This window comes from Microtus oregoni, unplaced genomic scaffold, assembly GCF_018167655.1.
Source record: "Microtus oregoni isolate MIOR12 unplaced genomic scaffold, Mior012 000017F_ref0000208, whole genome shotgun sequence".
Lineage (NCBI taxonomy): Eukaryota > Metazoa > Chordata > Mammalia > Rodentia > Cricetidae > Microtus > Microtus oregoni.
The window spans coordinates 37,999,804-38,025,312 of record NW_024543076.1 but is presented as its reverse complement, the minus strand read 5'-3'; the positions used below and the strand labels follow the sequence as shown (position 1 = coordinate 38,025,312).

Genomic DNA, 25,509 nt, shown 5'->3' with positions numbered 1-25,509 from the left:
CACCCTATCTGAAGAAATGGGTAGTGTGGGGTCTGAGGATGCAGTCAACAATCATAATGGGGAGGTCATGATCATAGAGTCTACATCTCAGAAGGTTTCTGGGGAGGAAATGCATTTGGTGGACAATGTATATTCTACTTCGAAGAAGAGACAAAGTTCTCCTATATTCTGTCATGTAGGCATCAATTAAATTTATAAATACACTTTTTATGATTGTTCTTGGACTTAATATTACTTCCTTAATTTCTACATTTCAGAAATTTCTGACTTCATGACAACTGATTATCTGGGAGTTATTGGTGGTGAGAAATGCTGCAGATAGCAGATGGATAAGGGATGAGAAGGAGATGCAAGAAAGCATGGAAGAGAAGTCATAGCTTTGAGAAATATAAAGAGTGAATCTAAAGGGGGGGAATGAAAACTTGAGCACATTTATGGAAAGATAAAGTTAGTAAAAAACAAAAAGACAATTAGGTTGTCTTCAATAAAGGCTGTGAGAAAATTAATGGTCTCAAATGAAGGGATAAATCTTAGACAGGAAGCAGAAAACTTTTCCATTCCTTCCGGTATCAGAGACCTATACTGTACTCGAGTCAAGATGGCCACTGCTAATGAGTACACATTACTAGACAATTTTTAGCATAATCTAAAAGGTGAACAAAGACAAGGGTGGGAAAGTTTTGGTTATTAAATTGAGCAGATTTGCAAGAAAGACAACAAATAATTTGCGGGTACTGAAGAGGAAAAGTAATGATGCAATCCTGCCTAGAATAAGTTGTTGAAGAAATGTTCATCTTCTTGCGGAAAGAGACAAGATAGGGTGCAAACAGAGTTAGTGAGTTACTGTGAGGTCACCGCGGTAATTTTATTTTATACCAGGAAGTAGCCAGGATACCCACTCCTAATATCATAAATTAGACAGGCATAAGAAGTACAAGGGGCATGTTTCATATGTGTTCTGTTTTAGTAGCTTGAGGAAGACAAATTTGAATATTTACAAGTCCCTTTGTGCTGGAGACCAGATCCTGCCTGATGGGTGGCTAATTTTATTTGAGTCTCATGTTGTTTTCTTCTTGGTCTTTTCTACCTGCATGTGATGAAAGTATTGTAACTAAAAGGAAATAGTATACAGATAAAGGAAGGTCTATTCAAATAGCTTCTAACACCAAATGCCATCGACAACACAGTGACAAGAGGTGTCTGTAATAATGTTTGTCATTGCTGACTCATCGGAAATCCTTATTGTAGAAGGGCAATGTGGATGATGTCTCAGGCCTTGAACTTCTACTTCTCACATGATCAGAGTGTGGGTGGGAGAGAAGAAAGTTACCAAAAATCATGTAAAATTTAATTTAGGGAAAGGGAGTATAACTAACGGATCCTCTCTCTCTCTCTCTCTCTCTCTCTCTCTCTCTCTCTCTCTGTGTGTGTGTGTGTGTGTGTGTGTGTGTGTGTGAGAGAGAGAGAGAGAGAGAGTACTTACTGTAGAATGTTTTAACATCTTTCAGCATGTTCAAAATCCTTCCAATAACCAAGTAAGAAGCAGAGGTATGATGGCATTTCGGATCTGAGAGAGGGATGGTTATGGTAGAGGGAACATTGAAGGTGCTGAGCTTCTACAGTAGAATGGAATAGAATTTTCTACAGTAAAGGACAGGGAATCGAAACTAAGAGGCTGGGGCCATGCACCACAGATGCCTTAGGCTTGAGTTTCTCTTTTACAACCTTTCTCTAGCACCATGTGTATAGTAGATAGTAAATAAACACTCTTGATAGACTACATTTCAGAAAACAAGTGCTGATTTTAATATCAATTGTGTGAGCATGCAACATTGCTAAATACAAAAGTCATAGAAGCTCACAAATGACTTCCAAGGCTGTCATTCTTCAGTCAAAGAACAATGCCGGGTTTCTAAGACATCGTCAATTATGTATCCTTTATTCTTTTTCATTTAACACATTTTCTCCTTACTACTGCAGGTTTAACTCAGAAACCTGCTGCCCATCAGTTACATCTTTTTTCCTGTGTTATTTCTCTGTGAAGAAATAGAAATGCTATTTATTTTCTAAAATGGTGCCTTGCTGCCACGTCCAAGGAAGGCTCAGTGGTAGGGCAACAGTGGAGTACTGTGTTAGGATTTCCAGAAAAATGAATGTCATGATTCTTTTTACAGCACAGAGAGCACTTCTGTGAACTCGGGATGAGCAAGCATTGACATAGGATGCTCTCAGTTGAGAACAGGTAAATTAAACAACTTCTCACTCATCGTTAATGTATCAAAACCAAAATCTTTATGTTTCTTGGTAATTCAATAAAAAACCATAGAATGTTGATACACATTCATAACATAAACCTATGCAAATTTTTGACTCATATGCCAGAAGTAAACTCTCAAAATAAGCTTTAATTGAATATTTAAAGAAAACCTAAAACAAAAGAAAAGGTGGGCTTAGCCACATGTGCCATTGACCCATCTGCCATTCACAAGAGAGACAAGTCCCTTCTGGAACTCACTGTGCTTTTCCGTAAAACACAGCTGAATGAGGGCATCACTGACCCTTTCCACACAGAGAAATATATTGTGTAATTAGCTTTAATTTTGTGACATGTGGAACCAAAGTTCTGTTGATAAACACGGGATCAAAATAGCTTTCTAATCTTGCAAAAATTAGTCCTTATTCATGTTCACTTCCCAGTGTGTGAACAGGGAGAAAGATTGAACTCTAAATGGTGCATTCGAATTGTTGAAAGAAAGGGTTTCGAAGTGACTCAGTTGGGGTAGTTAACAATCACTTGTTTGGGTTGCCCACTCTTCCATCTGTCGTTACAGACTCATTCCCTATGTATTATTACTTACTTGCAAGTAACAGATATTAAATAAAAATTTGAAGATTTTATGCACTTTTGCCAAAAAAATTGATACAGTTTGGGAGCTTGAGAATGTTTTTTTTTTTTTCCTTCCCAGATTGAGAATACCTCTGGGTTTAAATACAGTATTACAAAGTAGTAGTAAGAGGCCAAACAAAATCAAAGGCTCCATATGACTTTTCCATTTAGCACTTCTTATATATTTGAAGACAAGCATGGCACCACATGCATTAATAGTAATATATCACACAGGTATATAAACCTTCCACGTAGACTCAGCACTGCTTTTAAATTTTACAAAACGCACGTGAAATCAGTTTGGAATTCCACAACGTTAAGAATGAACTTCATATTCACAAGAAAGCTATAAGGATAATTAAACAAGGACGTTGAAAACTATTGAATGTTTTAGATAATCAAAGATTGTCTAAACAGGCCTGGAAGCTTCTGCTCACATGTTTGAGTCTATCACTAAGTAGGTTTATTTCACTCCTAACTAGCCTCCAACGAGTTAGACCAAAACAAGGACTCCCACACTTAATCTATTTGCTGTTCTATATCCAGAAAGACATACTTGACATTTCTTGTTTTTCTGGAAAATATTCAGTTGGGAACTAAAGATACTCATGTACTCCCAGTCTGTAAAAATGCACTGTACAGGAAGATGTGAGCAGGCTATGATCTTCCATTTTGTGAGTGATTACAGACAGGCGGAGGTCCTGTCAGCCCCACAGACTGCCTGTTGAAGCACTGCTCTCTACTTAATCCGGAACTGTGGCTATGCCCTCCAGCGCACTTAGGGGATTGTTTGTTGCAAAGGCTTCCTGTTATTTATCCCACAATTCATGAGCCCTGGGCATCTTACTGAATCCTTATTTATTATCATAGACAGTTGGCTTCATAATACTGACCAGAAGGGTTACACAGGTCACAGAAATTTTCCGTACAAGAGTCACGATGTCAAAACACACCATAGGCCACCAACAGCATCAGTAAAAGTGTGGTTAGGTGATAATTTCTGTATCAGAATGCAATTCACACTAATTATTAGTAAAAGTTTACAAACATTAAAAAGTGCATAATAACATCTGGATATGAAAGGGCTGAAAAAGGACATGGTGGGACACAGCACAAGGGCTCCACGTCTAGGCCTGATCCTCAAGGGTTGGGTGGAGAGAACGTTCCTCATAAGCCAGCCTCCGGATTTAAACAGTGGCACACATCAGCATAAGAAAACTGACCCACAGAGCATGGTCATTCCAGTTCTTAGTATTATCTGGCTTTCTTTTTCTACTTCCTCAATTTCTAAAATTCTTATGAAAACTCAAAATATTAGCTGAAAGAACATCTTATTTAGAAATAAAATCAATATTGATAAAATTCTTGTCTGTGCAGAGACCGAGAAGACTGAACTCAGGCAATATTCACATTAATGGATATTTCCAAATGCCTGTATAATTAGCAAAGGGGTCTTGGTGAGTCTGGTGGACTTAGTCGTCAGCACACAGTTATCATGGGAGAGTAGTGTTTACAAAAGTATGTTCTTCCCCGTGCATGCCACAACACTATGGGAAATGAAAAAGGCAGCCCTTTAAAAAATGAGTGGTATAAAAATTCACAGTAATGTACATCATTTGTTTTACACAAGCAGTCAAAGGGCAGTGCTGAGCAGGTATACTGTACGATACAAAACGGTGTGAATAACACAGCACTAACACACAGGGACACAATGCTAACAGTGCTCTCTGGATGGTTCTTTTACTGGGTGAATACTCCAACCAGAGATAGTTAAACTCTGGGGTTCAGCCAACCGTTTTCAATTAGACACAATTAAATCCTCTGACATCATGAGGGGCCAGATGCTACAGGAATCATCAGCGAGGTCGGTGCTACTCTCTACAAGCATTTCATTATATGGTCAAGTGAAAAGACCCATACAGAAAACGAGATCCAAGCACAGGCCAGGTGATTTCAACCATTGCTAATGACAGAGGTAGGGAAACGGCTGTCTGCAGACACAGGCTCCGCCCCCACTTTTAACATGGCAGCGAACTGCTTCTGGCCACACAGCGCAGCCATTTTCTTCTCCTCTCTTTCACTCATGACAGCAAATACATCCGAGCAATGCCAGGAGATTCGCCACATTGTCACGTGTTGTTGAAGGTCAGAACAGAGTGTTGTTAGCTTTCAGATTTGGCGGCTTCTCCTTGGGCTTCCCCACTTTGTTCTGTGGAGCTTCTCTGTCCATTGTCTTCACCTTCTGTAAAAGATAAAGAAAGCCGGGAAGCTTGTGTTTATTGACTCTTAGCGTCTCATGTTGCAGAGGTCAGACCTATCCAGGAAGTCTGAACAGGTTATAGAGACAAGTGTGTTTTCTTGGTAGTGCATGATCAAGAAAATAGTGTGAGTGTTCAGAGCCTGGTACTTTCTGTGACACTGGCACAATAGTCAGAAAAAAATAACTTGTGAAATATTCAATTGTCAATGATTGGCTGTGCTTTTGATAAAGGAAATCTCAAGGCCAAGCTGATCACTATTAAATGTGCTTTTACAGTCTATAGAAACCAGACCAGGGATTGTGTCCTGACCCTCTAATTTGAAGAAATATTTAAAATTTACCTTTGCTATTATTTATGAAGCTTTAGGATTACCCACCTAATTTCTCAAAAGTTTTATTAACTGAAAATTTATAGTAACAATAGAAGATAGAAGGTTTTTTTTTTTTTTTTTTTTTTTTTTTTTTTGGTTTGTCTTTTGTCCAAGAGTTTACTGGTCTCTGATCTGTCCTAATCAAAGGAAGGGAGTCAGACCCAGACAGATGACAGAGAGGAGAATGTTGAAAGATGAAAGTGACCGCATTATTACAATGAGGACCCCTACTCCTATGAGGGTGGGTGGGGATTCTATGTTTGAAGAAATTGGTTGGCATTTAACATTACACTGCAAACAGACATTGTGAAATGGTTCTTGTTAACTTATCAGGAGCAATGATATTGCTAAATATATATTATAAGAAAACAGAGACAAAACTGATGAAGGATGTCCCTCCAAATCCTCAGAGGTATTAAAGTTACTGTTATGAATGGCATGTTCTGTAGCTTCGAATTTCATGTTGATAATTCACATTTCTTTTTTGCATGGAGAATGGTAAAGTCAGGGCTGTTAACAGCTTGCCTCTTTTGAGACTTAATGATTTGAAGAGAAACTAAAATATTTGCAAGGGCTTAGATAATTAGAAATAGAGTGCAGAGTTGTTTAGAAAAGAAGATATGCTATGACCAGCAATATATTTGAATATTTTTCAAATTATATAATTATAATGTATTTAGTGTAGACTTACATATTACTTTTTGTATTTATGAACATAAATCTCACTACTATTAAACTTACTTATATTATTTAATATGTTCTCCTGCATAAAAAAAGTCTTGAAGCTAGTAATTCTCAATGACAAGCAAAACATAAGAAAATACTCCTTGGATCAAAAGTCCCAATATTAAGGCTTCTTGAAATTCATGCAGTCATTTAAAATTGAATGTTTATGTAAAAACTAAAATACAAATCTATGAAAAGAAATTGGCAAAATTCTAAACCACAAAAAATATATATTTACTCATCTTATAACAGTAAAATGAAATAATGCCCTATAGTCTAATTCCAAATTGCTTTGAGAGTTAAGTACATACAATAATGCCAAGGAAGCAATGAGCCCTAGAATATGCATGTTCTCGCAGCCAAAGTCATGATGTCAACGTTTGTCATTAATCAAAAATTGAAGGGGTGTCTATGATATACTGACCTTTAGTAATCACATGACATTCTTCCTTTTTCAAATCACACCATAACCTCACACATTTTCCAACAATCTGAAAGTTTTCACACATATATTCTTAGAGTGAAGGCTTACTGAATGTTACAGAATCAGAAATTGCAGGTTATTTTTATGTATAGAACACTGTGGTTCTTTGATTTTGAATTACTTTCATATTTAATGATTATTTTGTGCAAGTCTTTTTTATGAATTTAAAGAAACTATGGATGGAGGAGATATTAAAGAACTTACTTTAATACTTAGAATTAAGGCTATTAAATATTTCCTTGCACTAAAATATTTTTTCATTTTCACCAATAAAATCAAGTGACTTGGATAAATACTAAACCACAGTTTTTCTCAAAACCATTCAATCATGAAAATTTAAAAATCGTTTTTATCCAAGAAACACTAACATAACAAACATTTTATTTCCATTCTCAATAAAAATGGTTCTAGGGCACCTCTTTCGGAATGGTTCTTTGAATTAAGGTCTGTCTGACTCCATTGAGAATCTTCTTTTGGTGGGGGGGATTCTGGATTCATCATTTATTGATCTTAGTGCTTTGGGCAGCAATGGTAGGGAGTACATGGTGGGAGAAATCTGCTCATAGCGTGAATCAAGGAGGAGAGAGGCAGGGGGGATTGGAGTCAGATCCTATACTCCCTTTGGAGTGCATCCCTTCAATGACCCAAGGGCCTTCCAGAAAATTATACTCTTAAAAGTCTAACAATAATGTTACTTTAGATATCAAGGCTTTAACATCCTAGTCTTTAAGGGAATAAGATTCAAGTCTTCATAGTCACAGGAGCCAATTCCTTATAATACATCTTTGAATTAAGGTCTGTCTGACTCCATTGAGAATCTTCTTTTGGTGGGGGGGATTCTGGATTCATCATTTATTGATCTTAGTGCTTTGGGCAGCAATGGTAGGGAGTACATGGTGGGAGAAATCTGCTCATAGCGTGAATCAAGGAGGAGAGAGGCAGGGGGGATTGGAGTCAGATCCTATACTCCCTTTGGAGTGCATAATACACACCCACAATGAGAATCTTTTTAAGTATGTTTGAAATGTAGGAGATCACCAGTGTTATCCATGGCAGGAGTCATAGCCATTTAAGTTTCTCCATGAGGAATTTCAAAGCTTTTGTAGATAGTGACTTTTTTTCAATGAAGTGTTTTAATTTTTGAATGTGTGTAGGGAATCCTTCCAAGAGAAGTCACTGAAGAAAGGAAGGATTAAGGAGCTGATCAGGCACTTCATCTTGTCTGAACTGTGCCATCTGATTTCAAAAGAAGATTTTTTTGCTTTTACTTATGGTTTTATTTTATTATTACTATCACCACCACCACCACCACCATCATCATCACCACACCACCATCATCATCATCACCATCATCACCATCATCATCATCACCACCACCATCATCATCATCACTACCACCATCATCATCATTATTTCATCATCATCATCATCATCGTCATCGTCATCATCATCACTATTGTGTGTGTGTTCTTATCTCATGTAGGGAAATGCCAGATCATTCCATGTTCCTAAAGAGGTATATATTGAGTGACTCACCTGTCTTGTTGATATCAAGACCTGCTAATTTCAAGGCTAATTCATTGCTGTTGCCACTTGCAGAGGAAACCAGGATATCATGTATTGCATTTCTTCTACCTGTTCTTCCTGAAGCAATAAAATCTGCATATGTAGTTTCCACATCAGTCATTGCTAACAAATATCCACATATCAGGGACTACAAAGGAAAAAGGAAAAATTAATAGGTGAATGTAATGATAATCAGTGGTGAGTATTTTTTAATATTATATATACAATATTCTTTCTGTGTGTATGCCTGCAGGCCAGAAGAGGGTACCAGACCCCCATTACAGATGGTTGTGAGCCACCATGTGGTTGCTGGGAATTGAACTCAGGACCTTTGGAAGAGCAGGCAATGCTCTTAACCTCTCAGCCATCTCTCCAGCTCAATCAGTGGTGAGCATTTAACAGAAAAACATTACTATTAAATGAATGGCTTATAAAATGAATGAGAAACAATTGTTTAGGTTTTGATTCTTTTTTGAAACATTTCCATAAAACCACAGGAAAGACCAGCATGACAGAAACACCTTAAGGGTGCAATATTGGCATATGCTTTGGCAGTAAACTGACATCTCTCTGACTGCCACGTTATTAAACCAGAATAATCCTTAACTACATTATAAATGTTTACACTTATACTCACAGATGTATAAATGTAGTTCTCCCATCTCATCAGGGAAACTTCCTTTTGCAAGGAATGGATACAATTACAGAAAACCAAAGCCAATGAAAAAGCAAAGCCCCTGAATTTCTAATACCAATTGGTCATCCCTAAAAACATACACATGCAACATATTTAACTATAATTAGCTGTTTGCTGTCTTCCTTTCTCCATATCAAAGAGGTAGGAGACCAGCCTGTTCTATGATAGGGAGTTCTAGACACTTTGTGTCTGGGAAAATGGAGCTATTCTCATTCCCAGAAAGCTGTTTCAGCAAGTTTAAGTAGCTCATAACAGTTAACCAATATACATATCTCTTACAGACACTTAAGTCACTGGCCATGTTACTGTTGGAGGTGGTGGAATCTCTCGAATGTGAGGTCTAATAAAATACAGTAAGATCATAGAAAGCATAGCCTTGAAGGAAGTCTTAGGGCCCTGGGTCCTCCTTTTCCTCTTTTTTTACTTTTCCAGCTACAAGATGTATGCCTTCTTACGTAATATGGAATGACTTTGATGCTTTGCTACATCTTCAAAGCATCAGAACCTATAATTGGAAAACAATGAACGCATGGGCCAACTTTATCAGTTGTCTATGCCACAGATTTTCTCCCAGCAAAGTAACTAGGCTGTGGCTGTTGTTCTACTGTTCAATCATGGAGTGAATCACAGAGAAGCCTTTAACCATATTGCTCTTAATTATTAATTAGTAAAGAAGTGCAGTAGATAATGTGATAATTAATGTGCTTCATGTAAGAGGATGGTTACAACGGTACTCAACACTTCCTCATTTCTGAAATCCTGGATTTGGAAATTCCCTTCTTTGACTATTACCACATTTCCCTGGCCTTTCCTCTCAATTCTTCCCATGTAGCCATTTAATTCCTTCAATACCTTTAACTTTAGTCTCACTAGGTGCAGTGCCTTGTGAATCAGTTACCCACAGTTCATGTCTCTTCATCTAAGCATGAGGAAGTTCTTTTGGTCTGTTGTGATCGTTGCCTTCCTACCTATGTTTCATGCTGAGAAAACAGCCCGGCACACTTTCTTTGAACTCACTACCAGATGGCTGTTACCAGGAAAAGTACAAAATTGTGCCAATTGGCTCAACTAGACATTTCTGACTATTATTAGTCCGTAGGCAGAGCTGCACAGATCCTCTTATTCACCTCTAGGTGACTTTTCCTTGTGGTCTGATCTAAGGGAATTATTCCCAGCCCTTTCCAGTCTAAATATCAGACACAGTCTGTTTTCAGTGATGGCTCCATCAGGATGCAGGGCTTTGGGTGTAAGTTTTATCAAAGTTTGTCTCCTAAACAGTGTCTTTCTGTATTGTCTTTACTGGTGAATTGTTTCCTTTCTTTCTTTCTTTCTTTCTTTCTTCCTTCCTTCCTTCCTTCCTTTCCTCCCTTCTTCTCTTCCTCCTTCCCTCCGTTCCTTCCTTCCTTCCTTCCTTCCTTTTTGATACATGCTATGGGTTTTATTTTATTCCATTTCCAATACCATCATTCACTTGGTGTAACATCATATACCATATAGCACGTTTTTGTTTATCTCTCACCTTTGAAATCAATATCTAATCATTTCTCAATAAATATTGATTTTTATGTCATTTACATTTTCACTCTATTTAAAATGCTGCTTCCAGAGTAATCTCAAGCCATCCTCAAAACCTTCTAAAGCCTCACCCACAGTCTCCAAATTCTGAAGGTTAGAATTCCATTTAAGACTTTCCATTATCTGAATGGCTCCTCCTTTAGCAGATTTTACTTCACCACTCACGTACATGCTTCATATATCACAAAATACAGCACACTGTTTTTCAGAGATCAGTGATAGTGCATTTGTTCAAATCTGTTGCTCCACCTGGAAGGCGGTTCCCAATTAAATTTGCCTGGTGAAACAGACTGAGTCCTCAAAATTCAAGGCCAAATTCATCTTCTTTTTTGCCACCCTCCCTGTCTTCAGAGAGCACTTCATGAGCCTGGATTTTGTCTATTCAGACAGTGACAGCTTTATGGTCACCTCTCTTTCTAGACATATGAAAAGCTATAACAAGTCAATAACTTATTAATGGAGTGGAAGAAACATTGCATATACTCTCTCAGCTGTGGAATGAAAATTAGAGATAACAGAAGTAGAATCCTTCGGAGAGAAAAGGGGCAGAAAGAAAGGGGTTGGGGGGAATGGGAAGGGTAGTGAATGTGAGAAAAACAAAAAGCTGTATGCATAAAAATGTCAGTATGAATCCCATTATTTTATTTGCCAGTTAACAAAAACACTAATTTAAAAGGATACACATTTTGTTATTACTTTTAAATATGCAATTTCTATCATAATGACTTGCATATAGTTAGTTTTAAATAAAGATATGACTAGAAATGATGTCTTTTATTTCTGTGGCTTCTATTGCAGCCACAGAAAATACCCCTGCTTCCTGATGTTGGCAAATTAACAAATCCTAAATGCCTACCCACTCCAACCTGTACGATCCTATACACAGAGTCCGAGGACCATATAAGTCAACCTTCTGCCCATCTTTACGTTGTTACTTAAGTTTTTGGAACATAGGCTCCTATGTCCCAGCACATTCCCTTTATTTTATGAGGCAGCTTCTGAGTCAGTAATAATGTTTTGACCTTGCAGTAATTCAATCCTATTAGCTACAAATATATTGTGATTAACAGAGTAACATTAGCAACATGATGTAAAATTTCTACATTATGTAAAATTTCTACATTAACCTCAGATTATAGAGCTGAACAAACATATCAACCCAGTGAACATACCTGTAAGTATTAAAGAAGAAATAAAATTAGAGAAATAAGCATCTGCCACAGTTATTTCTATTCTTAATGATTGCCTTTTAAAATAGATTTCAAAACATGGACTTAAAAGAAAGAACACAACGGCTTTATCATCTGGCAAAAGAAAATAAGAGGTAAAAACAATAGCTTATTTTTAGTTAAAAATACCTCATATTTTAAGTGACCCCTAAATCATATACAGAACGATGGCTTGAAAGTCAGTATTAAACATGTCCAAGGCTTTTTCACATAACTGGTTTTCTCTGCATAATGACACATGTGGGGTTGGTTTATCTCACTCTCCTGCTGATTTAATAGAGATCTGAAGTATCAAAGATGAAGCAGAGAATAGAGGTTATGTTTTCCATGGGAGGGTATAATTTAAAAGAAGCTGAACTAGCCTACCATGTGAGCAGAACTGACAACTGTGACCCTTTCATTTAGTGCACTCTTAGCATATTCTGAGACAAATGGGCATGGGCATTATAAGGGGGTATTGTGCTTGTCTTCAAATGGTCGCATACAGATTGCATTTGGATTGAATTACCAAAGTGAGAACACTCAAGGTAAACAAAATTCCAGTACAAGACCCTCCTCTTAAACATTTCTGATATTATTTATATGCACACACTCTACACATCTAAAGTTGTAAACTAAATATTAAGTATTTAATTACCGTTGCCTTCTTAATTATTATATTAACTATTAATAGGAAATTAATGCTTTTAAAATACTTTATTTAGATCAACAATAGATTTATGATAAGATAAATACATGCAATGTAAAAGGAATGCAATAATATTTTTGAACAAAATTCATTGTTGCCTTGAATTCTATGTATGTCTTTCCATTAATATAACTTTTAGTACTACTCTTAGGTTCTTAAATGTGTTTGATTTCACATATACAATGGCTTTTCCTCTAAAGCAAGTATCTAGGTATATGTCTATTTATTTATTCAGCTACAAAATATTCAGAGAAACAACAAGCATATTATATCAAGGAAAACAAACTTTTCTTATGAAATTCCAGAGAATTGTCATCAAAAAATTGTAAATAACAGATACCCAGAAAAGAAAAGTAAGAAGGAAGGGAGGGAGGGAGAGAGAGGGAGGGAGGGAGGAAGGAAGGCGTGAAAACATCATCAATAAACACCAGCAGCTGACAGAGGTTTAGCAGAGGAGTAATTTGAATATGTTCTGACTGCATAAAATAAAGAAAAACTGTTGAAAATATAGTTATAATAGGCTTTAGTCCCTATTTGTGTTGCTATATTTAGAATTTTCTAAAATTAACTAATGATAATTTATTAGACATAGACAAGGGATATGGTGGGTTTTTGTACCCAGTTATACAAACATAAATTAATAATTAAGTCTTTAGTTGGGGGAAGATACCTTATTTATTAAATCTTGAGCTATCCAATGTTAGATTAAATTTTAAAGTTTAAATTCAAGAAAATGACACTTAAGGCGATTCAATCAAAATTTACAATAATGAATAAACATGCTCCCCACAGCTTGAGCAAGCCCCTCCCTCACTACAAAGCAAATGATTAGGAAATGCTAAATAGTAAGACAAAGTTCTGAACTAACATACCTGATAGGTTTGGGCCCTTTCCTATGATATGCCCATTATTCTTCTAATATATTATTTATGGAAATCAGCCAGGCTTTACTCCAGCAGCACTTACAGACTTAGGCAAAGCTCAAGCGTCCCATAATGACATGTACTTACGCCTCCTCTCTTCAAGTGGAGAAGAACCAGAGCCTATGAAGCTGCTAAGATGATTTTTATAGTGACATTGAGTCATGAGCCAAATGGTGACTGGAGAGCATGCTAATTTTACTTCTCTAAATGGGACACATGAAATGAGACTCACAGACTTGGAGGAAGAATGGAGAGACTGCCTCCAGCAAACACTGAAGACTTCTCTCTAATGTGAACAATAGGATTTATTTATTTATTTATTTTACAAAAGTTAAAATGTAAGAAACAAAAAAATTCTTCTTGCTCCACTCTTTAAATGCAATGGCAAAATATTTGTGTTAAAATAATGAAATCATGTGCAGTTGCAAAAACCCTGAGCAATTTCCAGTGTGTTCAGAGCTTGATACACATCAGTGTTTGTTGTCTAAGATTTCCATGCATTATGAAAAGCGACCAAGAATGCCGATGACCTAACATTTATGTGGAACAAATCTACCAACATTTGCCATGTGCAAAATGAAAGGAGTGGCCAAATTTAAGTATTTTCTAGTTCACTGAGAGATATCAATAACCTTATTACATATTTACATAAACATTTGTATTGGAAAGGAAATATGTTTTTGAAAGCAAAAGAAATTGATGACAGGAATTCTTTATAGTTTTACATTTGTAACTCTGACTTTTCTAAATGTCTGGCTTAATAGGAGACAGCTGCTTCTGCATTACATCTGCTGCAATATGTTGGATTACTTGAAGAAAATCTGGCCCTCATTGAGACTTTTATGTAGGCTGGAAAGTGAAGAGAGTTTTAATAGCCTTTTCAGATAATTGTAGAATTTTTTATACTGTAGACTATAAAACGATCAAAATGCTTTCCACCTTGTCGACTAATGTGTGTTCTCTGTCTGCGGCATGAATGGCTCTTCTGTCCTTGCAAGCACATGTGTGCATGCACACACACAATGCCAGGAATCACTCACTTGACATATATTGGTTCACTGGGTATTGAGTCAGGCAAATTTTCCAAATGATTTTCAATTATGCAATATAAAATTGTTATTGATGCCACCTGTATCATCATAAAGATTTCAGAAATGAAAACTTAGAGCTTCATGGGACCAGAGACTACATTTTCCAAAAATTATCATTTTCATTTGAAAGCTTAGATATTGCAGTCACAAGTCCCATTATGCAGTAAGGAGCTGCGGGCTGCTTCCCACTGCCCAGCTCCTGCATGACTAGCTTTACTGAAATAACTATACAGAAACTGTATTCTTTTAAACACTGCTTGGCCCATTAATTCTAGCATCTTATTGGCTAATTCTCACATCTTGATTAACCCATTTCTAATAATCTGTGTAGCACCAGATTATTAGAAGATTCTTAACCTGTGTCTGCCTTGGAGAGGAGAATCATGGCGACTAACTTCACTGCCTTCTTCCCAGCATTCTGTTCTGTCTACTCCGCCTATCTAAGCTGCTGTCCTATCAAAAGGGCCAAGGCAGTTTCTTTATTAACCAATAGACATCTGACCCTCTTCCATCACCATTATTCATTTTCAAGGAAACCTTTGTAAAATATTGAAACTCAAATAACCAGAGCTGGCTTCATATAGATGCTCCCAGGAATGGTGACCAATTACACAATGGGCCGGTTTAGGTTTTTTACTGAACAGTTACAAATTTACAGGAGATAAGCAAGCATTTTGGTACAGGACAAAAGTGCTTCATGAGACTCCCAGTTTTAGCATATGAAATACTGAAAAGTAGTGAATGCTAAAACAGAGACTCAATAAAATTAATACTTTATTATTTGTCAAATACATTTAAAAAATATTAACTGAAGTGTGGTAAAACATGGGTCCCAGGCAAGTTCATGTCACTCGTTTGATTAATTCAAAGCCACAAGTACTTTTCCCATTTTACCTTGTCAACATGAGTATAACCATCAACTTAGGTTTTGCTTCTGTGACTATATCTTATGCTGTTTTTTTTATAGATTCTTAAGCTGGTTGATTTTATTTCTATTTAATAACTTCTTAATTATTTTTTATCAAGACTAACTTCATAATGTTTTGCCAATCAAAAGTTTAAATAAGAGTATTGCCTACAACTCTTAATAAAACCAGGGCCCTATCTATTTTGGGAACTACTTTCCCTCTATTTAGGGATCCAGTGGCTTCAAGACTACTCATAAATACATTCACTCAGTTAATACTCCCCCTTTGCCATTACTACTAACGACAATTTCTGTTGTTTAAATGTTTCTTAAGTCAGAAAGCTTTAAGAGGTCCTCCCATATTAGTTTCTTCAATTCCATTTTCTCTAGAACACATGAACAGCTATCCATGAGTAGCTCTCTTTGTATGGTCCCCTTACAACAGAGAATTTAAACAATAATCTCGGCACCAGAAAGCACTGACCAATCCCTAGCAAACTGAATTTAGTTCATTGTATTCATGGTTATGTTTTTAAGATTTTTATTTTTTATCAAATATTTTTTCAACTAATGTTGTAAGGGAAAATATATGATTACAGGTTCACACATCAGAAAGTACCTGGTAGGTAAAGGGAGAACTGCAAAGCAAGACCACACTACAAGTGTGCATCTTCCAGCATGATAAACAGTAATTGTCCCAGTTGCACCATGGGAGAGAAGTCATCTTGCAAATGGCTAGTCTTTTGTAAAATAGAGCTGGCGACTTCCAATGATTTATTTTGTCCTTATTTTGGGAATTTCTACATCATCCACTGAGTATTGTAAAGACTATCATAGAATCTCTGTGATATCACTGCTGAAATGGTAGAGTCTGAAATACTGATGGCTTTTATATAAGTAATATTCAATGTACATTATGAATGAAGAAACTAAATCAGACAGATTAATTAATTTCTCTAATATCTTACAAACGCAGAGGAAATACAGGCATAAGAATGAAAACCAGGATTTACCCACTTCAAAATCCTAACAGCTTTCAGAGCCATGGGCTAGTAATGCTACTCCTTATGTAAATCTCTCTTAAGGCCTTGTACTTCCTTCACCGGCTCTGTATTATTTTGAGGACTAAAGATACTTTTAAAATAGATACTTTTCTCATAAAACTAAGATATTTCCCCCCCTATGTATTTCAGATAAATGTTTAGCTCTTGAAAAAACAGGGGCCATCCAGATGGCTCAATGTATCTTGCCACCAAGCCTAAGTTTTACCTGAACTCTACTCCTGGATCCATGTGGTGGAAGGAGAGAAACTAGTCCACAAGCTGTCCTCTGACACTCACACACACACACACACACACACACACACACACACACACACACGCACACACACACACGCACAATAAATAAAAAATCCACAAAATATATAAAGAACTCAAGAGACTAGACATTAAAATTCTGAATAACCCAATTAAAAAATGGGGTATTGAACTGAACAGAGAATTCTCCTCAGAAGAAGTTCAAATGGCCAAAAGATACTTAAAATCATGTTCAACTTCCTTAACAATCAGGGAAAAGCAAGTCAAAACAACTTTGAGATACCATCTTACACCTGTCAGAATGGTGAAAATCAAAAACACCAATGATAACCTATGCTGGAGAGGATGTGGAGTAAGGGGAACACTCATCCATTGTTGGTGAGAATGCAAACTTGTGCAACCACTTTGGAAATCAGTATGGCGGTTTCTTGGAAAACTGGGAGTCAACCTACTTCAGGATCCAGCAATTCCACTCTTGGGAATATACCCAAGAGATGCCCAATCATACTACAAAAGCATTTGTTCAACTAAGTTCATAGCAGCACTATTTGTAATAGCCAGAACCTGGAAACAACCTAGGTACCTCTCAATGGAAGAATGGATAAAGAAGATGTGGCACATATACACTTTAGAGTTCTACTCAGCGGTAAAAAACAATGACATCTTGAATTTTGCATGCAAATGGATAGAAATAGAAAACACTTTACTGAGTGAGATAACCCAGACCCAAAAAGATGAATATGAACCTCCATCCGGCGATGGATGGAGAAGATAGAGACAGAGACCCACATTGGAGCACTGGACTGAGCTTCTAATTTCCAAATAAGGAGCAGAAGGAGGAAGAACATGAGGAAGGAAGTCAGGACTGCCAGGGGTGCGTCCACCAACAGAGATGGTGTGCCTGATCTAATGGGAGCTCACCAAAGCCAGTTGGACTGGGACTGAATGAGCATGTGATCAAACCAAACTCTCTGAATGTGGCGGACAATGGGGGCTGACTGAGAAGCCAATGATAATGGCACTGGGATTTGATTCTACTGCATGTACTGACTTTTTGGGAGCCTAGTCTGTTTGGATGCACACCTTCCTAGACCTGGATAGAGCAGGACTTCCCACAGGGCAGGGTACCCAGACTTCTCTTAGGACTGGAGAGGGAAGGGGAGGGGGGGAAGAATTGGAGGATTTGGAAATTTTTAATAAATAAATAAAGAAGAAGAAAAAATGAAAAATAGATTATAACACTGACACATTTTTAAAAATGAATTATTTACTTTTTCAGTTTTAAGCTCACAAGAGGAGTCAAATGTTTATTTATCTGATCCAATTTATAATAATGAACACAAGAATAACAAAATAGTTATCCAGACGGTGGTGGCACATACCTTTAATCCCAGTAGTCAGGAGTCAGAGGCAGGTGGATCTCTCTGAGTTCAAGGCCAACCTTATCTATAAGAGCTAGTTCCAGGACAGCTAGGGCTGTTACACCGAGACACCCTGTCTCAAAAAAACAAACAAACAAAGAACAACAAAATAGCTGTGAAGTTTATGAAAGTGAGTACTGAGGAATACAGAAAACTCAAAAGGAATAGCAGGTACGCTGGAAAGTGCACAATGGTAATCCACACTCCTTAACAATGCTATCAACATGGTATTCTTATGCTGAAATAACAGATTGGAATTCTTAAGCCACACAGTCAGTAGTGATCATTTTCCAATAATGCTTTTGGGACATATGAAGCAAAGCTTATTCAATTTTATATTTAGCATCTGCTTTAGTATTTCTTTATAAATATGTAGCTATTTCCATACTTTACTGGGACAGACATTATTTCACAATTGATTGTCTTTTAAATGGCTATAGAGAGTGGAGAGATGGCTCAGCGGTTAAGAGCACTGCCTGCAAGGGTTTGATTCCCAGTGGAGACAGGGTGGCTCTCGGCTGTCTGTCCTGAGGTCCTGCACCCTCTTGTGGTATGGAAAAAATGTGCTTAAATTAAAATGGCTTTTTCGGGGCTGGAGAAATGGCTCAGTGGTTAAGAGCTTTGCCTGCTCTTCCAAAGGTCCTGAGTTCAACTCCCAGCAACCATATGGTGGCTCACAACCATCTGTAATAATGTCTGGTGCCCTCTTCTGGCCTGCAGGCATACACACAGATAGACTATTGTATACATAACAAATAAGTAAAATAAAATGGCTATAGAAAATGACTTTTCAATCATATCATTTGATTACACATGCTAATTGGAGCCACTATGTTCTTTTTGATTTCTATGTTTGGTCTACAAAATCTTCTTAGCCCAACCCCACATATCTAATCATTTGAGGATGCTCTTTATATTCAAGATGCCTCACTGTGAAGGTTGTTTAGCTTTAAGGGAATTAAAACACAACTAACAATGACTATACAATGATTTTGAGTAGGATCTATAAAAAGTTCTGAGTAATATCTGAGAAAATAATTCCAAAATTATAAACTTGCAAAAGTGAGAAAATATTTACAGTTTCAAAACTGATATTAATGCAGTTCATCAAATGGGATGCCAGTTGCTTCCCATGCCATGTTGGTTACTCCCTTAGATTACTATTGCTGTGATAAAATACCATAACTGAAAATCAAGTCGGAGAGGAAAAGATTGATTTGGCTTATATTTCTATAAGATAGTCCACCTTTGAGAACTCCACAGGGCAGGAACCTGGAAGTAGGAGCTGATGCAGAATCATGGATAAGGGCTACTTATATCCACTTCCTTATAGAACCAGGGACCTCCAACCCAGGGGTGGCTTCACCCACAATAAGCTGAGCCCACTTTCATTAGGCACAAATTAAGAAAATGCCCTACAGGCTTGACTACAATACAATATTGTAGAGGCATTTTCCCTACTGATGAAATTCTAGTTTGAATCAAGTTGACATAAAAGTAGGCACCACAGTTACTTACAAATAATATTAGCTTTTAATTTGGTAAATGTTAATAACATATGTTATATAGTTTACAAAAGTAAAATTGTCTGTGACTAAGAAAGGCTTAAAAAAAGAAAAACAGAAAAAGAGAAAATGAAGGGTGATTGGAGTCAGATATTAAAGATGTGTTTGTAGGTAATATAACCGAAAGAGAACTAAAGACAGAAAGGACCTGGTTATGTTGATCAATTTATTCTAATATGAAGCTGGTGATATTTACCTGTTTTGGATTATCATAACAACTAAATATGTATTGTTTGTGTTCATAATAATGATGATGATGATAATGAGCTTTAGTCCATTTTTGGGGAAAATGCTTCAGCAGATCCCGGCTCCCCACTAGAGCAGTTTCCTTCAATCTGCCTGAGGCAGAGCCGCTAGGCACTGAGGATGAGGGAGCAGAGGCACACCGACGAGGCATCTGCACAGAAGGAATGATTAGTGCCTGCCAGAGTGGGATGGTTGAAATTCGAGGGATCTGGGATGAAAATCTTGGAGTGTGTCTAGAGCTCTAACTGGGATAAATAAGCAGATGGCATTATTTGGTAAATGGAAAAGAAACAGCAGTCTGAAAAGTCTAAGAATGGCTCTTCATGATGTCACAATGCTACATCTTTCTGAATGAGTGGAAATGCATTAACTAAACCACACACATTTCACACACACCAATATGAGCTCCTTCTGCAGGCAAGTTCTTTTTGGATGATATCTGAAAATTCCAATTGAAATTGTGTTTATACAACCCAATGAACCTCTTTTCAGCTCAAAATAACACTTGCTGTGACTGTACTTAGCATATTTTAAATATGTGTATGATCCCTGCCAATTATCTGCCTCGCAGATGCTACTTTCTATACAGTGTTATGATCTCCATTTGTTACTCAAGAGTATGATGAACTGGTTCACTTCACCGACTACTGCTATATTTCTAAAGTCCTTTTAATGACATATACACACAATATCGATACACATTTGCTATGTGTTATTTCAAGGCTTTTTTTTATATACTAGACTTTCTGAATGCTAATACATTGTCTAAGTTAGTGTGAAAGGAATGGAGGGAAGAGGGTTTGCTGAAGAACAGCAGAATTAACTAAACTACTTTTAAATTAAGAAAATATTAAAGTAAATAAAAAATTTAAAAATATTAATGTGGCCTTGGGAAATGTGTCCATTAGATCAGATACTGATATGTAAATCAGCAGATGCTCTGTCTTTCTATGTGTCTATCTTGGTATCTCTCTTTCTCCTTCCCTTATCACTACAAGATCATCAGTAGTCCAGCCCAGCTTTACTGTGACACACAGCATAGCAGAAAGCAACAAAGAACCAGTGTTCCTACCTCTACCTCCCAAGTACTGGGATTATGGACGTGTGCCCAGTTCAAATGATACTTTCAAATGAGCTATTTCACTAAACAAAATATAAAACATAAGCATAAAACCATTATATCAGTAATATAAAAAGATTTATATTGAGAGACAAATTATAATATTTACTTTGTTAAACTGACGATAGATACAAAATAAATACCAAAATCTAAAAGTTCCTAATCTTTTATATTGTAGTATAAACTTCTTTGACACATATTCTAAGTGATGATTTTTTACTTCCCCATCATAATTTGAGATTGTCTCATCTGATTTATACAATGTTTTGTCAAAATGCATTTAACTGATAACCAGAAGGCCTGGTGCTTGTCATACCTTCCAGGCTTACAGTGTTATATAGCGAGTCTCACAGCATTTTTAATTCACACCAACATTAATATTTTCCATAACACGGACTCTACAGGCACATGGAATAAACACCTGAAGAATAACTCACAGCAAAACATGTTTCAAGTTAATATTAGAATCCTGCATGCTTTGCTGTGCTTCCATCTAAGTGTGTAAGGGAAAGTGTTCATATGGACGGCACAGAAATCACCCAGGACGCTTATCCATTTACCAATGGCAGAAGTCACTATCAAATCTGGTGTCTCTGACAGAATTAGGATAATTTTTAAATGAGAGCTGTATTTCACTGACTGCAAAGGCAGAATAACATTTTCCACAATTTTATGACAAGGGTAGATACACGAACACCTACACACAAACACGCATGTATGCATGAACATAATCTTCAGTGTTTTCAAGTGTTGTGGAGAAGTATAAACATGACTTTTAGTTTATCTTCTTATTTATCCATTTATTAATGTACAGACAAATGGAAACAGTTAAAAATGGACCTTTTTTATGAAAAGTGGGCCTTGTAGAAAGTTTTAGAATAGTAACGTGAAATAGGAATGTACATAAGTCTCGACTCTGTGTTTCCTCTCTACTCTGTGTCAATACCAACAGCAGAAATCTCTCTGCAATTTAACTTAAGATAGGTTATATTGTACTGATGAACATCTAATTGGATTTTTTTTTTTTAGCACATTAAGTTTCTGTTTTCTTCCCTCTCTCTGCTCTCCTAAGGCAGGCATCAATGCTGCCCAACTTACTATCCTCCACTCTTGGTTCCTTCACTGTAATGTGTTCCTGTGCTTGTGCTGCATAGGAGTTCCAACAGTCAAACTCCAGACAGAATCATTTAGAGAAAGGAAAAGCTCTCATATATTTTAAAAATGTATTTAGAATTTCAGAAGTGAATTGTACAAGGAAGTACCATTTAGAAAACTGGTTATGGAGAAGGTTGTCAGATGAAATCATTCCTCTGAATGTGGCAAGAAGAACAAGCACAGATGTGGGACCCTTCTTGCTGGTGAATACTGGAAATGAGTTGTCTTTGCTGTCTATGTTATGCCGAGTTCCATGGATTACAAAACATGGGCTTAGGTGTCATTATTGCTTATGTATCATTTGATACTGAGTAACAAAAATTAATTTAATCTGTCTTTAGTTTTTATGCCTCCAAAATACGGGTTCCCAGACAAAGCAAATATTTCAAATATTTTCTAGGTCTCACAGACTCTGACCTTTGCCTCCATATGCCCTTTATAAAGGCCATGTTTTCACAAAAGATAGCATTCTTTTCAAAGCCTTTGGAGGAAGGGTAGTTATATTTAGAAGGCCCATTTGGCACGCCAGGGTTTCTCAGGTCTCACTGCTATTTATAACCAGCTGTAGGCTAGTAGGACAGCAGATTTGTTTTAACTAATAGTTGTCCAGGTTTCAGAGAATTGAAAAGTTTTTCTCACTTATTTTATGCCTTGATTTAAGAATGGATTAAAAGCTAGACACACCCGTGTGTGTAGTATATGTATTTATGTGTATATGTATGTATCCACGCACACAAAGATTAAATATTTGCTGATTTCTCAATATTATACATACATATGCATGTATTGTGTAATATATGTGTATCATGCATACATGTACACAGACATCAAATAGTTTCTTATTTTTCAATAGTATACATACATATATATGTGCATGTTTATAGTTTATGCATATATGTGTGTATATATACATGCATGATCTCTCTCACACACACATTGAATACTTGCTGATTTCTCAGTAGTTTCTTGACCTGGTGCCAAACACAATTCAAAAACTCATATTTCTGTAGGGACATTGGATACTTTATCAATTGACAGACATGTTCGATTATTCTGGGTTACTGAGCGAATTCCTTATGATTTGTTTTCCTTCTTAATTTTATCTCCATTAACTCTTCTACTCCTCTTTTTTTTTTTTTTTTTTTTTGGTTTTTCGAGACAGGGTTTCTCTGTTGTTTTGGAGCCTGTCCTGGAACTAGCTCTTGTAGACCAGGCTGGTCTCGAACTCACAGAGATCCACCTGCTTCTGCCTCCCAAGTGTTGGGATTAAAGGTGTGCGCCACCACTGCCCAGCCTCTCCACTAATTCTTATCCAAATGTCAATAAATATTTACAAATTCTACAGATATTTACTTTTCTTCTTATGAATCTAGTTGGTTTTCTTGCAGTAGAGACAACTACATCATTTTGTAGATAGTCAACAAAACAAAAGCAAAGCAAAATAAAATACCATTAGAAGAAAATACATGTAAATGCTGAGATGAAACAATGCCAGGATGATCGAGTGTCAACAGGACACACGCAGGGCTACACCAGAACCTGAAGTCACTGTCAATAGTGTTTAGCATTCCCAGGGTCCAGAGGAACTTTAGCCAAACTTAGGGATTTATTGTTGCTGACAGTTTTTCAAAAACCATCAAATAAATAAAAAAATTAATTAAAAGTAAAAAGTAACTTGTTTCCCAAACAGTTAACAGTAAATTAGCAATATTAATCCCTGTCTATTCTAAATACTTTATTGTTTCCTATGAATATACAACAAAATAAAATCATGGAATTCAGAATGCTCACAGGACTCATTGGTAGTATCATGATGTGATCCAAGCATCCTTCGTTAAGGGTTATCATTTAATCCAATGGCACCCATGCCCATCAAAAGGATCATCTCAAGATGCAGATGCAGCATTTAACATCTTTTTGCAAATTCTCTTTAATATGGAAACCTTTTTTGGCTTCTTTTGGGTAGCTTGATCCTGAAACCTTTCAAGATCACAGGTCAGTGATGTTTGTAAATCACAGTTTGAATTTATCAATGCGTGGATACAGAAAATGTCGCAGTGTGAAACTGCATTTATACCATGAAATCTTTAGCATATGATATTGGCAAACCTTTGAGTTTACCTTATTTGCATATTAACATTAGTAAATTCACCTGCCTTTCTCACTTTTGTTTGAAGAAACAAAATTATTGTTTCTTCATCATTAATAATTTTTTTAAGAGCAACGAGTGTTTATATTTTTTTTATTTATGTTTTATTATTTATTTATTTATTAAAGATTTCTGTCTCCTCCCCGCCACCGCCTCCCACTTCCTTCCCCCACTCAACTGCCCCTCCCTCATCAGCAGGAAGAGCAATCAGGGTTCCCTGCCCTGTGGGGAGTCCAAGGACCTCCCACCTCCTTCCAGGTCTAGTAAGGTGAGCACCCAAACAGCCTAGGCTCCCACAAAGCCAGTACATGCAGTAGGATCAAAACCCAGTGCCATTGTTCTTGACTTCTCAGCAGTCCTCATTGTCTGCTATGTTCAGGGAGTCCAGTTTTATCTCATGCTTTTTCAGACCCAGTCCAGCTGGCCTTGGTGAGTTCCCGATAGAACATCCCCATGTTTTTATATAAATATCAATATTACAATTAACTCCATTACTTATCTCAGTGTAGACTTTCAATGGAAGTTGATTAGAATTTTCCATTACTTATTTTGAGGTCTGTCTTGATCATGTCTTATTTGGTGAACATAGTTCAGTGTGGTCAATATGTTTTATAGGCTTTGATATTTTCAAGTTACTTTAACATAGCCTATGGGTCTTTAGGATCATTTTATATTTTCCTTTATCTGCCTTGAATCAGCCATTTCCTTAAAGTTCCCTGCTTCTCCTAAATGGAGGGTTGTATTTAGAAACCAAGATTGGGGTATTACATGTGGTCATTGCTGTGGGGAAGAAGCTTTAAGACTCTCTTAACAGACAGATCTTTGAGATTATGTATATACATGCTATGAAAACACATATGCATGGTCTCATATATTTTATGTCTGTTTGTTTCTTATCAATTTACATAGAAAAATATAAACCATTTACCTGATAAAATGCAAAGATCCTATTTTTTTTTTGTTGTTCATAATTGGTTTTTATTTTTTTTAATTTTTTTTTATTGAGAAAAGGAAAAAAAAAGTTTCCGCCTACTCCCAGTCTCCCATTTCCCTCCCCCTCCTCCCACCCTTTCCCCCCTCCCCCCACTCCTCTCCCCCTCCCTCTCCAGTACAAAGAGCAGTCAGGGTTCCCT

General features: G+C 36.7%; 1 protein-coding gene across 2 annotated transcripts in view; it reads right to left on the bottom strand.

Annotated features, from left to right (window-relative positions):
- Positions 1 to 1,363: 1,363 nt before the first annotated feature.
- Positions 1,364 to 25,509, bottom strand: part of Pkia (cAMP-dependent protein kinase inhibitor alpha) — an 86,875-nt gene continuing 62,729 nt past the window's right edge. For both annotated transcript variants that reach the window (XM_041667585.1, XM_041667586.1), the window contains 2 exons: positions 8,265 to 8,442; positions 1,364 to 5,129 (listed from right to left, as the gene is read on the bottom strand). In XM_041667585.1, the coding sequence (XP_041523519.1) occupies positions 5,050 to 5,129; positions 8,265 to 8,415 (231 nt within the window). In that variant the 5' untranslated portion in view covers positions 8,416 to 8,442 and the 3' untranslated portion in view covers positions 1,364 to 5,049. The remainder of the gene's footprint in view (positions 5,130 to 8,264; positions 8,443 to 25,509) is intronic.